This window comes from Crinia signifera, chromosome 8, assembly GCF_055691185.1.
Source record: "Crinia signifera chromosome 8, ASM5569118v1, whole genome shotgun sequence".
Lineage (NCBI taxonomy): Eukaryota > Metazoa > Chordata > Amphibia > Anura > Myobatrachidae > Crinia > Crinia signifera.
The window spans coordinates 41,267,166-41,282,463 of NC_139224.1; the positions used below are offsets into that span (position 1 = coordinate 41,267,166).

Consider the following 15,298-nt stretch of genomic DNA (forward strand, 5'->3'; position numbering starts at 1 on the left):
TATGCAGGCAGGGGTGGTATCCAGGCAGGGAGTGGTGTGCAGGCAGGAGGTGGTATGCTAGCAGGGGTGGTTTGCTGGCAGGAGGTGGATGCAGACAGGAAGTGGTATACAGGCAGGAGGTGGTGTGCAGGCAGGAGGTGGTATGCAGTCAGGGAGTGGTATGCAGGCAGGGGTGGTACAGTATGTAGGCAGGAGGGTGGTATGCAGACAGGAAGTGGTATACAGGCAGGAGGTGGTGTGCAGGCAGGAGGTGGTATGCAGGCAGGGGGTGGTATGCAGGCAGGGGGTGGTATGCAGACAGTGGTGGTATGCAGACAGGAGGTGGTATGCAGGCAGGGGGTGGTATACAGGCAGGAGATGGTATGCAGGCAGAATGCATACAGGGAGTGGTATGCAGGCAGGGGTGGTATCCAGGCATGATGCAGGCAGGGAGTGGTGTGCAGATAGGAGGTGGTATGCAGGCAGGGGTGGTATCCAGGCAGGGAGTGGTGTGCAGGCATCAGGTGGTATGTAGGCAGGGATGGTATCCAGGAAGGGGGTGGTACAGTATGCAGGCAGGAGTTGGTATGCGATCTGCTATATGAACAGTTCGGACGGGATCGGCCCAAAAATATGACCTGAGAATTTGGCAAATTTACTAAGCTGTCGAATTCTCGGGATTTAGATTTTCCATTGGTGAAGTCATTTATATTTGGCTGCCAGGAGACCGAAGCCTGCACGGATCGGTCAGATCTGTGCGATGCTTCTCAATGTAAAAACTAGATTAAATAAATGTTTTTAAAAAACGAGTAAAACCAGCCTCAGGCTCTGTGAGACAGTCCTGGTTGCAGATATAAGGGTGTCAAAAAATAGGGATCCCCATATTTTTTTATCCAGCACCAGGCTCCAACATCCAGCAGTGTCATGCCATAGCCGGGGAAAGTTTGATGCAAGTAGAACTACAGTACAAGCCCCAGCATGCTTCCCCCACATGCTGGGACTTGGAGAACCACAAGTCCCAGCATGCAGGATATAAATGGCCCGCTGGGACTTCTAGTCCCATTACAGAACTAATATCCAAAGAACTGATCCACACACATAATAAAGTATAGTTTTATTACATGCTCCATACATACATACATACATACATACATACATACATACATACATACATACATACATACTCACTTATCTTGATCCCGTAGGCTTGGTCCTCTTCTCCAGTAGAAAAAATCCAAAGGTTAAAAGAACAAACCGCAATCACCCGAACCAGCGGACTGAGAAGCCGCAAGTGTGTTTACATATCGCCTCCAATGCTTTTGGCTCCCTATTGTAGAGGCACACACACATAATAAAGTATAGTTTTATTATCTATCTTGATCCCATAGGCTTGGTCCTCTTCTCCAGTAGAAAAAATGCAATGGTTACCTGTGGAAAAAACATATACTCACCATCCCTCTGGTATAGATTGCGTCCTCTTGGGTCCATGTAGGCATTAACAGGGTTTACAAAAACAAACTGCAAATACCCAAACCAGCGGACTGTAGCCGCAAGTGTGTTTACAAGTCGCCTCTAATGCAGTGGCGTAAGTTTGTCCCAGTTGCCCGGAGGCAAGATTAATATTGGTGCCCCCCTCCCCCTCACACACACAACCTTACATTTTACATTATATATATATTTTCTGAAATGTATGTGCTCTCTATATATATCTATATATATTTAGAGAGAGAGGTAGAGATAGAAAGAGAGAATACATATTTCAGAACTCCATTACAAAAGAGATATTGACAGTTTTCAATTAACTGATTTAAACTTGCCGGAGAGGAGTAGTGGCCCCTTGGGAGCAGGAGCCCGGCGGCAGATGCCTCCATTGCCTCCCAGAGTTCTGCCTCTGCTCTAATGCCTTTGGCTTCCTATTGTAGAGACAGTCATTATACAATAGCAATTTATAAGTTTACATTCTTATTTACTTGAGTATTGAATATTAACCTGCATCCCTGTACATTTGTGTTTGTGCAGTACTGCATGAGCTCCAGTACATTGGAAAGGTATCATATCGCCCCTTCCCTCTCCTCCCCCATATTGCCCTATCACCCCTTCTCTCTCCTCCCACACACTACCTCATCGCCCCCTCGCTCTCCTCCGCCATACCACCTTATTTCCCCTTCTCTCTCCCCCCCCCCCCCTCATACCGCCTTATCGCCACTTCTCTCCCCTCCCTCATACGGCTTCATCACCTTTTAACTAGGGATGCCAATCCCGGGGCATTTTTTCAATCCCGGGAATCGGGATTGAAAAATGCTCAATCCCGGGATTCCCGGGATCCCGGGATTGGCATCCCTAAAAGAATATTGCCGCTGTACCCCCTCATTTACTTACATTTTGAGCTGTGGAGGGGGGCAGGTGGCAGAGGTGCTGACAGCAGTGGTGCGGGGGCATGCGGCAAAGGTGCGGAGGAAGGCGGCAGGGGTGCGGGGCAGGCATCGGGAATGACGCGGCGGCTGGGAGGCGCGTCGGGTATGACGTGGGAGGCGTCTTCCGGATGCTGGGGATACCACGCTGCGGCCTGCGCAGCGTGACCTATGACCGAATCACGCTGCGCAGGCCACACACAGGGTCGGGAACAGCCGGGCAGCGTCTGAGCGACTGCTCAGACGCTGCACGGCATTAGACTGCGCATGCGCGGCCTAATCCCAAAATCCCGGGATTGGATAGTCCAATCCCGGGATTGAAATCCCGGACATTTTGTGGCCAAATCCCGGGATCCCGCCGATCCCGATCCCGGGATTGGCCACCCTACTTTTAACCCTCCTCCCTCATACTGCCTTATCACCCCTTCTCTGTCCTCCCCCATACTGCCTTATCACCCCTTCTCTTTCCTTCCCAGTACCACCTTATCACCCCTTCTCTCTCACCTCCCATACTACCATACAGCCCCTTCTCTGTCCTCCCCGTAATGCTTTATCACCTTTTGTCTATCCTCCCCCATACCCCTTATTACACCTTCTCTCTCATCCCCTCCACTGCCTTATCACCCCTTCTCTCTCCTCCTCTTCCTCCATACTACCCCTACTCTCTCCTTCCCCATATTACTCTATTGCCCATACTCTGTGTTCTTCTCAGAGGATCAAATCAGCCTGAAGATTGGTAATCAATAAATCATATAATGTAAAACGTAGTGTAACTTATTCAAAGTGATTTCAAATGATTGTAAATAATTATTTGTGTGAAACTGCCTCCTTAATTGCCCTCTTTGTCCTAAAGCCAATGTCTTCTATATGCAATTCAGAGGTACAGGAGATAGATTCAGTAGTATTGCAGACTAGACAAAGAAAACATGGGTTGGGATGAGTATATACCAGGCATGTCCAAACTATGGCCCTCCAGCTATTGTGAAACTATACATCCCAGCATGCCTTGCCATAGTTTTAGCATTCCCTAATAGTAAAACTGTGGCAAGGCATGATGGGACTTGTAGTTTCAAAACAGCTGGAGGACCATAGTTTGGACATGCCTGGTATATACAATGGGTAGTGCAAATCAAGCTGGGTGAAGTGGGCTGCCATTTCAGGCAGTTAAATGCCATGGCAAGGCAAATGCAATTTTCCAATAGTATAAAATTGCCTAATATTCAATGTTTTATATCACAAGTCATTGTTATGTATCTAATGTATCAATGATTGGAGATGTGAAGCTCGTTTTTTAATATTAAACTGTTACTTCATCAGACAATTGTGTATATTTGCCTTCTATTTGTAACTGCAGATTTGTTCATGTTTGGAAAGACTCGGCCTGCCGATGAATCAAGTGGTCAAGTAAAATTTTATACATATTTTAGGCACCACAAACTAAACCTATTTCAGCACGAGTCTATATTTGACATTTAATAGATAGGGGTTTTATTTTTAACCTTGTGGAAAAGGTATCTGTTCTTGAGAAGGCAAGTGTGAGCTGGGACTGATTAATGTGTTTACAGATGTTATACAAAAAATGATTTGGACATTTACATAAAAGCCCCCAAAAACTGAACTTTTCACTTACGCAGCATAAAGGAATAACACTCACTTGAGTCTTCATTTAACTTTTTGCAACATCTTTTATAAAAAAATTTTTTTTTAAAAGAGCCCAAATATCCAGCTGCTCATAACGGCGTAGACTGAGGCCACACATTGCGTTTTAGCAGGATGCAGTCAAACAGAAACTGTTTGTCAGGATACACCAACTTGTGGTCACACATTGGGCCTTGTTCTAGTTCACTCTTTCTGACAAAATCCTTCTTAAATGGACAAAACCATGTGCACTGCAGGGGGGCAGATGTAAAATGTGCAGAGAGAATTACCCACCCTAACTAGTCAGCCCAGACCGGGAGTTCTTGGAGAGATGGGGACACCCCAAATAAAGGGGTCCACCCTCTACAGTGCACCTCAAGCCTGGGCTGAAGCCCAGTGCTATCCCCCACACCCCTGGGCGGGGTGTGAGGGGTTGATAGCTGGTTTTAAAAGTAATATTGTCCTTAACAGTAAGACAAGGGCCTCAGCAAGCCTGCCCTACATACTGGTACTTGGTAGAACCACAGGTACCAGCATGTGAGGCATTAAAGGCCCGCGAGTACCTATAGCTCCCCTGTTAAGAAATATTACAATAAAAACACAAAAGAGTTTTTTTAAATACCCCTTTCACATCGAGCTTCTGACCAGGAATGTGGTTGGGGCAACCAGGATCCTGGCTTTGTGTGAAAATAACTTCTCAGATTCATTCCCCTGGAAAATGGAACCCAGGACCAACCCATGTAGCCTTCAGTGAGAATGGCGTGACCTGGGTTATTTAAGTCACACTACCAGTATGCAGAGAGCTGGATCATTGACACTTATTGATGATGTCATTACCAAGTAGTGGCAAAGTGGAGATCCGGCAATAACCAGAGTCCAGCCTGTAGTGTGAGTGCGGTTTGAAAACATGTTCTGGGTTGGACCTGCGTTTTTGTTGTGAAATAGACAATGTAATATCAACACAAGTTAGGAACTTGGGACTGGCAATGCCTTCAAGAAACACAGCGGGCCTGGGGAATACTGAGGGGGCGTGCCAAATGTGAGCAATTCAGCCACACCCCCTCTGAATACTATTGTACACAGTGGTTCAAGTTGCTAAGGGGAGCATTTGTCCCATACCACGACCAACATGGGCCCCTCGAATAAGCCTGTACCTTGATAATTAGTACTAGTCCACCCCCATCATTGGTTGACCTGGCAAGTGGCATGAGACTTCATAGAAACTGGCAGTATAAGAGCACCCACTTAAACATTAATGAGTTTGTGTGTCAGTTGGGTAGACTAGTATCACCCGAGCACGTATCATGCACATGTATCTTTAGGTATCATTTTTTACTTTTAAAATCAGAAAACAAAGAGTCTGTACAAATACGTAGACATTACATACAGTAACAAAGGGATGAAGCGATGGGCTGTATCTTTGTTAGTGTCCTAAATCTGCTTACTGAGCAACACTTGAGCCTGCCAGATCAATCTAATAAAACCACTGCGAAGGCTCAAATTCTAGCAAAGCATAATGCCAGAAAAATGAGCAGCAGAGGATTCATATCACTTATTCGGATTGAAAAGCCTCCGGGCTGGGATTTCTATTTTATTTATTTTCTTAACCTCCATTATCTAGTGTTTTGTTTTGGCTTATAGAGCAAAGCTTGCAGGTGGGGAACACAGGCATTGTTATAAAATGCTGAACGCAATCAAATCCTATTGCATCATTTCCTGTTTACTAATCTAACAATGCCTATTGTATGAATGACTTAGTCAAAAATATTTATTTAAAAAAAGAAAGGACAATATATATTTTTTTGTATTGTAAGGGAGGAATATACTATAGCTACTATCTAGAGATTGGTTTTAATTGTCTCCTTACATGACACCAGGGGGTTTATATACCAAGATGGGAGTTCTATTGAAGGTGGGATGTTGCCCATAGCAACCAATAAGAATCTACGGTACTTGTGTACTTTCACGGCGCCAGCATGATGCCGTGCATCTGTGTCCCCTTGCGGGGCTCGCCGCGATCGCCCACGCTGCGGGCTCGGTGGCTTGCTATGCTCGCCACACTATCTAAAATCAACTCCATGTCAACGTGGATAGTGGGGGTACGAACTATACACGTTGGCATGGAGTTTTCAGCCCCGCAGCTGGACACAGACGCACGGCGCCATGATGGCGCCGTGAAACTACACAAGTACCGAATCTACTTCTTATTTATTTAGCACCTACTGGAAGATAATAGATATAATCTGATTGGTTTCCCATAGCAACATTCCATCTTAGTAAATAAACCCCCAGCAATCTGGTTTAACATTGCAAATGATTGCCGCTTTAAAAAATGTTTGGCATCTCCTACCTCTGGCACACTTGGACATGCTTATATATACGCCCATATAGCTAATTTAGCCCAAGAGGTCCCAATTTGTAATCTTCTAAAGAGGGATTGTATTGAGATTATGTGGGTGTAATGTAGGCACGAGGACCAGCTATGGGTTGTATTGATCTGGGTGTGATTTGTATGTATCTAAGCATCAGATCATGGCTGGGGTATATTTGTATTGGGCTTTTGGTTTTTGAAATATTGGGGCTGATGTATTAAGCCTGGTGAAGAGCTAAAGTGGGAGGTGATAACACACCAGCCAATCAACTCCTGTCATTTTTCAAACACAGCTGATTGGCTGGTGCGTTATCACCTTCTACTTTATCTCCACTTTATCTCTTAAGACATCTGCCCCATTGGAAGATATGCTAAAGACGCCCCCCGCTTACTAACCAGTAGAACATGCCAAATGCCAAAAATACATATTGCATAAATAAATTTGAATCACCTGAACCTGCCAAAATCTGATGTATTGGGCTAAATTCAATTTAATGGTAAAAAAGACATGGGGTGAGATTTAATAGGATGAGAGATTCAGAAAGTGAGAGATTTGGTAAGAAATCTCCAGTTTTTTTAAAGCGGCAATCATTTACACTTCAAAATCAAACTAGTTTTGCAGTGTAAATGATTGCCGCTTTAAAAAAACTGGAGATTTCTTACCAAATCTCTCACTTTCTGAATCTCTCATCCTATTAAATCTCACCCATTATGTCAGTTCCAACTGATAAAACATTTGCAGTATTATGCAGAGGGGGGCAAGGTCGTTATAATGAGACTCTCTGCACCCTCTGACATCCAGCCTCCAGACTTCAGAGTGTGGACCAGGAGACGCTACTGGAAGTTGGATAACTGGAGAGTCTGCCAGACATTATGGGAGAGTACACAGTCTATAATGTATAGTGAAAGCCACGGGGCCATTTGTTATATGAGCAATTAGATGCATTGTTTTTGTCATTTACAGTAAACTTATGTTGGTGTATTTTTATTTTGCAGGTCGTTTGTGATCCAGCAGATCCCAAGCAGCAATCTCTTCATGGTTGTGGTAGACAACGTCTGCAGCTGCAGCTCTGTCGCTCCAATCACTATGACCCCTATAGAAATTAGATATATCCTTTATTCTGTAAGCAACTGGATCTCCTGGAAATGTAAGACAAGCTGAGAGTATTGTTCTGTCTGTGACAAGGGGAAGACATCCCAGGTGATATAAAGATGTAAGGTCAACCAATCAGCTTCATACCAATGAATATAACATACAGTCACCAGGTGCAGGTGTCACCAGTGGTGCCAAAAGAGGGTGTGGTAGGGGTGGGGGGGGGGGGTTGGAACTAATGGCCCAGGTCTGATGGAGGGGCCCAGTGGTGGCCCTATTACCTGGCAGGTGCAGCAGCTCTTAACCCAGCACATGCTGCTGTGCACTGGGCTGGGAGTGTGGTAAGGGAGGTGCTTACAATGCTATTTCTTTCTGTGGGTGCATGGCCATACCTCCCATTATTAGACCACACCCTCTGACCACAGGGGTCACTCTGACAGCTGATGGTATCTTAGGAGAACCAATGCTGCATGGATCAGGAATGCATGAAGGTGACGTCTACTTATACCAGGCACCCCCTGCTGTATTACCATAATAATGCATCTATGCTGCCAAGTAAGTAGCAGCAATGCCACCTCCAACCACATCTAAATCCGACCCCTGGGCAGTGCCTTGTGTGATGCCTTTCTTCTGGAAGAGAGTGCTCTAGCTCCTAGGTATTTGTTTTATTTATTAACAGTTTCTTATATTGTGCAGCATATTCCATTGTGCTTTACAATAGGAGACAGTGATACAACAAACTGGGTATTTACAGACAGTGAAAAGGCATGAGGGCCCTGCTCACAAGCTTACAATCTATAGGGAAATAGGCATTGATACACAAGGATAGATATTCTTTATTGCATAAAGTCCACCAGAATGCAAAGGTTCCTGGTGTGCTGTAAAATACGGTGACCCAGCAGTTTGGCCAGGGGTCAGGAGGATGGAAAATGTGAAAAAGAAAGAGAGAGGATATGTGTGGCCTGTACCGTGGGGATGTGATTGTATAGATACAGTATATGAAGGTTAAGTGGCTGGTTCTGGCATTTGATAAGCTTGCCTGAAGAGGGGAGTTTTCAGGGAACACTTGTAGGTTTGGAGACTGCAGGCGAGTCTTATTGTGCATGGGAGGGCATTCCATAGTGTGGGTGCAGCCCGAAGAAAGTTCTGCAATAGATAATGGGAGCAAGTAATGTGTGTAGGTAAGAGACATGGATCTTGTGAGGAGCGTAGAGGTCGGGTTGGAAGATATTTTGAGATAAGAGAAGAGATGTATGTTGGTGTAGTTTGGTTTATGGCTTTGTGTATTGGGGCCAATATGGAGACAATTGCAATAATCAATGTGGGAGATGATGAGAGCATGGATTAGAGTTTTAACAGTGTCTTGTGTAAGGTAAGGGTGGAGTTTGAATATGTTTTTGAGGTGCATGGGGCATGATTTCGAGATAGATTGAATGTGGGGAACAAAGGACAGTTCAGAGTCAAGGATGACACCTAGGCAGTGAGCTTGAGTGGTAGGAGTGATTGTCATATTGTTACCAGTGATAGAGATATCTGGTTGGTAACTTCTATTAATTGGTAGAAATATAATTAATTCTGTTTTTGAAATATTAAGTTTGAGGGGGCGAGATGACATCCAGGATGATACAGCAGAAAGACATTCAGAGACACGGCTCAATACAGATGGGGACAGGTCTGGGGATGATAGGTAGAGCTGAGTATCATCCGCATACAGATGATACTGAAATCCAAAGAAGCTGATTAGTTTGCCAAGAGATGAGGTATAGATTGAGAAAATCAGAGGACCTAAGACTGAACCCTGCGGTGCTCCATCTGATAGAGTTAGCGAAGACTGAAGGAGCGGTTAGATAGGTAAGATGAGAACCAAGAAAGGGCTGTGTCTTTAAGACCTAGGGATTGCATTGATGATGTCTGATGATTCCTTCATCCTCTGTCTTTTATATAATGTTCAAATAACCAGGTGTGGATTATTAGGCAGTAAATAGGTCGACAGGAAAAGGTTGACATTATCTAGGTCAGGGATGGGGAACCTTCGGCCCTCCAGCTGTTGTTGATCTGCACATCCCAGCATGCCCTACTACAGTTTTGTTATTTGGCCATACCAAAACTGTTGCAGGACATACTGGGCTCAACACAAGCAAAAGGTAGACACAGGAAAGGTTGACATGAGTTTTTCCACATGTCTGGTCAAAATCTGCTGACAGATATAAGTGTACGACATCGCCTCACATGGCTTGCCGCGCTCGCCACACTTCGGGTACAGTACCTCGCTGCACTCAGCGCATTATTCTAATCTGACTCTATGCCCACTTGGATCGTGAAGTAAGAACATGTGTGTTTTAGACAAAGAATCATGAAAAGTCTTGTGACCTTTTTATGTGTCGACATTTTGCTTATGTCGGCCTTCGTTAATGGTGACCTAGACACATCAACTTGTTTCTTGTGTCAACCAATAGTGGTTGATCAATTGACTGTCGACCCCATCGACCGGGTCCCCAAATAACCCTGCAATACAGACAACTGTCATAGGGACAACTACAAATCTGTGCAGAACATGAGCCCCCGTACAACACACAGCCCCAGCCAGTACAGCGAGCGCAGTTGTGTTACTCTGTAATCTCAGGCAGCTTCTCTTTCTAAGCAATTTGTGCCTTAATAACAATCTATCCAGTGTTTATCTGACGGGTGCTTTTTATATAAGAGCTGTTGACCTTATTACATGGGACAGGTGTTGTGTCAACACCACAAAACCACAGTTTCAACTGGCAGTGAAGTCATGGAGGTCAGTGCAGGCTAAGCAGTAAAGTAACACTCGGGCTGGGCTACAGCGTTACCCTTCCGTTCAGGGATTAGACGCAGGATAATTTCAGGACACAGCTGCCTATGGTTGTGGAGATTAGTGTTCTACTTATTCTACATCAGATAGTTTTAGATTTTTTACTTACAGAACTGAAACACCTAAAGTCATAAAGATGGCATATATATGAATGTGGCCTAAAGGATACTTACCGGCTCTGGCCCAGGGATAACCGGAAGGGTAACTAACATCGTGGGGTAAATTTACTAAAATGGGAGTTGAAGATGGGATGTTGCTTCTTATATATTTTGCGCCTTCTAGAAGATAATAGAATCTGATTGGATGCTAGTAAATTTATCCCCTTGACTATTGTTCCTGGAGACCAAACCTTTTAATAGAAAGAGACTAAGGGAATGATGCAGAGTGGAACCTACGTCTGTTTGCAGAGTGATGGCCAGTTGCACTAAGCTTCAAAAGTGATAAAATGGAGAGTGATCAACAGCCAGCCAATCAGCTCCTTCCTGCCGTGTCACAGACCGTGTTTGAAAAATGTCAGGTAGGAGCTGATTGGTTGGTTGTTTATCACTTTCTATTTTATCACTTTTTGAAGCTTAGTGCATCTGACCCCAAATCTTGTGCCGGCACCAGAAATGGACGTACTAAAAAAAAAAAGGGCATCGTGGGTGTCCGTGCATCTCTCTCCTCCATCATACATAGTTATGGACATGCCCCTGAGTGTACAGTATATACCAAAGTCAAGATCCACCGAGTCACTACAGCTATGTATGAATTGTATATCTCAATGCCACCACTATGGGGTTAATGTTGGTTGGTGTAGCAAATGCAGCATCTGTGCATAAAGGTGTGTGCTACACCAACCAGTATTAACCCCATACATTCCTGGCCGGAGATCCTGCATTGTGAACCTGCTGCACATTGTTTAACCCTGTGTTGCTCTTTACCTAACCTCCTGTGACATCACAACCAGTGACATGTTGGACCCAGGTCCGCGTTGGTGTAAACGGGGTCAACCCAAGGCCAATAACACTGGTCTCCTACCCAGGTCCTGACCAGGGTTGAACAAAATCAAAAACAAAATCATGTATGACATCATAGGATCTGCTCATAGTTCTTCCTTCATTTATTGCTTTAGTTCGCCATCACTGGTTTATCTATAATGCCACATTGCATGCACAATGACCTCTGTATCAAGGGAGCCCCACACTGCACCCATTTAATAGACTCACCTTGCGACCACATCCCCTGTATCAGGGATGGGAACCTTTGGCCCTCCAACTGTTGTTGAACTACACATCCCACCATGCCCTGTTATAGTTTTGCAATTTGGTGATGCTAAAACTATTGCAGGGAATGCTGGGATGCATAGTTCATCAACACCTGAAAGGCCAAAATTTCCCCATTCCTGCCCTGGATAAATGCTTAGTATAAAGTTGCCGACAACAGACATGGGGGTTATTCTAGTCCATTCTTTCTGACAAAATCCTTCTTAGATGGACAAAACCATGTGCACTGCGGGTGGGGCAGATGTAACTTGTGCAGAGAGAATTAGATTTGGGTGGGGTTTTTCTTCAAAGTGAGATCTATATTGTAGTGTAAAATCATGCAGTCAGTATTTTCCCTGCACAGAAACAAAATAACTCACCCAAATCTAATTCTCTCTGCACATGTTACATCTGCCCCCCTGCAGTGCACATGGTTTTGTCCATCTAAGAAGGATTTTGTCAGAAAGAATGAACTAGAATAAACCCCATGGAGACATGGATACATGGAGAGTACTCATTGTGCATGCTATGGCATGAGGAGGGGGCGCAGGGAGATTGCACATGGTCCCCTCCTCTGTCTCATTATATTGGAAGCAGCCATAGCTATAAGTGATTACACCATGCCGTTTCCTATTTCCTCGGGTACTGATTGGCATTTGTGTATCTTATTAATTTGTTTATGCAAATTATACTGTTCTGTATTCTGCAATATATTTATCCTTAACTCCACTGTACACAATGAATCCCTTAAATGTGAACGTTTAAAATCCCAAAAGATACGAAGACGACCAGAGTCTTGCCACGGATTTCACCCGGAGGTACGTGATAGACCCAGTAATTGCTTACAGCTAATTCTACTGTGTGAATAAATTGTCAGTGAGAGAGATGCCAGTAATGCAGGAAATGGAGATTTTGTAATAAGACAATTGTGGCTTACTCTGGGGGAAATTTACTAAGATGGGACTTCTATTGAAGATGGGATGTTGTTACGCGCAACCAGATCCTATCGATACTATCTATTATCTTCTAGAACATGGGTCTTCAAACTGTGGCCCTCCAGATGTTGTGAAACTACATGTTCCAACATGCATTGCCACATTTTTTCCTATAAGAGCATGTCAAAACTGTCAGGGCATGCTGGGACATGTAGTTTCACAACATCTGGAGGGCCACAGTTTGAAGACCCATGTTCTAGAAGGTGCAAGCACCTTCTTATAGCAACATCCCATGTGAAACAGAACTCCCATCTTAGTAAATGTCCACCCCTTGTATATTTAACAATGTGAATGTATGAACAAAAGCTGCCACAGTATTACTAAATAAGGTTACGATTAAGTTGGGTGTTGTCCATATCAACCCATAAGATTCTGTCTGTCATTTCTCTATTGCATCCTAGAAAATGATAGACATAATCTGATTGCTATGGTCCTCTACTATTGCTTCCATACAGTGAATGGCTGTCAGCACTCTGATTGGAGAATAGATCCATCCCTCCACCAATCAACATGCTAACTGCTGTATACTGTCTGGTTGAGGCTGGGTGTCAGGTAGAGATTGCTGCCTGGCTGCTCTGATTGTATGACCACTCACCCTTGCCTGGAGTGCACTAGAATTGGGGGGCTTGGGGAACTGCCCAGTGTGCCTGTACTGAACATACTCACTTCCTACTCACAAATTGTAAATGTGAGCTGTAATAGCCAGATAAGCAATGACCAAAATCATAACCAATTGCCGCCCCGCACCATCTGACACGTGCCCCATTCTTTCAGAGCCCTCCACCAGTCTCCAGCAGCTCCCCCGCAGCCCCCTGCACTGCCCCCACTCCCTTCTCATCTCCCTGAAACGGAGACGGGCAGGGAAGCCACTCCCCACCACCTTGCTGATGGGGAAACGCGAGCATGTGAGACACTCGCGCGTCGCTCGCGCGTCCTTGTCAGATGGAGTTTTCACCAGCCTGCACCATCTCAGGGGATCTGGCGATCCTGCAGGCTGGCTGACAGGCGCTCCATCCGTAGTCAATAAAAACATACTAATGGATTCTTAACTTTTTGTCAAGTGAATTTTTCAAAATAGGTGTGAAAATTGGCAAGCAAACATTTTTATTCACCACAATGACCTGTAATGTTTACCTTATATAGGAAATATAATCGTTTTTTACACAACATTTTTTATTTGAATTTATATAACAAATGTGAGCGACACTCACATTTTTAGCAAATATTTTGCGCAACTCTCACAGAGATGTTGGCACTCATAAAGTTCATCTGAGACTGACGCGTTTCACTGCACCTGGCCACTTCCTCAGGCAGTGAAAGATGACTACGCAAACTTCATGTAGATGAAACTAGCCGTATTTGTATTTCAATCAACAACTGTAAGATAGAAAATAAATTCTGTCTTGCATTAGCAAGATGACGCAGTCCTTTTGTTCCCCGGATTAATGCCCCTTCTACCTATTTAGCAAACAGTGATATTTATATGTCTCTATTATTTAAGTTCATTGAAACTTTTTCCTTTTTTTTTTTTAGGAGAATGCCAGAGAATGTGGCGGAGCCTTCGGCCTCTCTTCCCAGCCCATAACAATGCTGCTATCTCTTCTAATGTTCTATATCTCCAGGTGACCCTGACTGTGACGCCGTGGCATGCTACACTCCTGGATAAACTGTGAACTCAGACGATTGGTGCAATATAGGCGAGACGGAATGTAGTCTATACATCAGCATTTCATGACTTGGTATTGGTACGGAGAGCTGTAAAACTCCCCGATATCAGAGAAAGATTATTCTTCTAAGTCCGCAAATCATGCAGCTGTGACAGCCTCATTCAATTATCACACTCCATTACAAAAGGACAGCCGACACTGGTGATCATCATTCTCAGCTTTGCCCCATCAAAACAATTTAAAATGGTGTACTTTTTAAATAAAGTATATTAAAATCATTATTTAGTTGCCTGGAATATTTTTTTTTATTTTATAGCCAGAGAAATGGTGGCAGGCGGGACAGGAATACTAAAAATGGACATGTGAATCTGGTATTGGCTGAGGTGCTCCGGATCAGTTGTGCATTAAAGAAAGACTCTATTTTCAGTCATTTTGTCATTGCGTGAAGATACTTTTCTGTTCATGCGTCTGGATGTGGTAACAGATAATAATGAATGTACTGCAGAACATACTGTAGTGGGTCTGTTGTCCTATCTTAGAACATCAGCTGAAGGCATTGTAGATATAAGGTTAAACGGGCAACAGGACATGCTGCGCTATATAAGTAACTGTTAATAAATAAATGGTACCTGTTTAAATCTTTGTGTCAAATATGTCATTGTTATACAGAAGCGTATAAAGCTGCACGGTTGTCAGATATAGGAGGGTATTCAATGCAGGGTCACGACAGTCGGGCTGGCCAGACAGCTGTGACCCTGTCCCGTTCTTGGCCGGCTCAACACTGATTTGGCAGGCAGATTCAATGTCCCTCCTGCCGAATGCCGAGAAGGCCGGGAGCTTGACAATTCCCAGCCGTCTAAGCAGAAAGTGCTCGACTGCTTGTAAAGTCGGGCATGTTCTGCCGAGATCCCCTGTTCAAGGCTGTCGGGGAAGACAGCATTGAATAGGGCCCTGACGCTATTTCCCACCATCGGAAATAACGGCTGGAGATTGAGTACCCCCCCATAGACTTTCAGGAGTGTGGTGGCAAAGTTGCTAAATGGTTATGCTGTTGCTTTAATACT

The 15,298-nt window shown here is 44.4% G+C and overlaps 1 protein-coding gene across 5 annotated transcripts in view; it reads left to right on the forward strand.

The window, feature by feature from the left end:
• Positions 1-14,512, forward strand: part of CACNA2D3 (calcium voltage-gated channel auxiliary subunit alpha2delta 3) — an 876,035-nt gene extending 861,523 nt beyond the window's left edge. For all 5 annotated transcript variants that reach the window (XM_083156212.1, XM_083156214.1, XM_083156213.1 and 2 more), the window contains 3 exons: positions 7,396-7,508; positions 12,308-12,390; positions 14,101-14,512. In XM_083156212.1, coding sequence (XP_083012338.1) covers positions 7,396-7,508; positions 12,308-12,390; positions 14,101-14,193 — 289 coding nt within the window. In that variant the 3' untranslated portion in view covers positions 14,194-14,512. The remainder of the gene's footprint in view (positions 1-7,395; positions 7,509-12,307; positions 12,391-14,100) is intronic.
• The last annotated feature ends 786 nt before the right edge of the window (positions 14,513-15,298 follow it).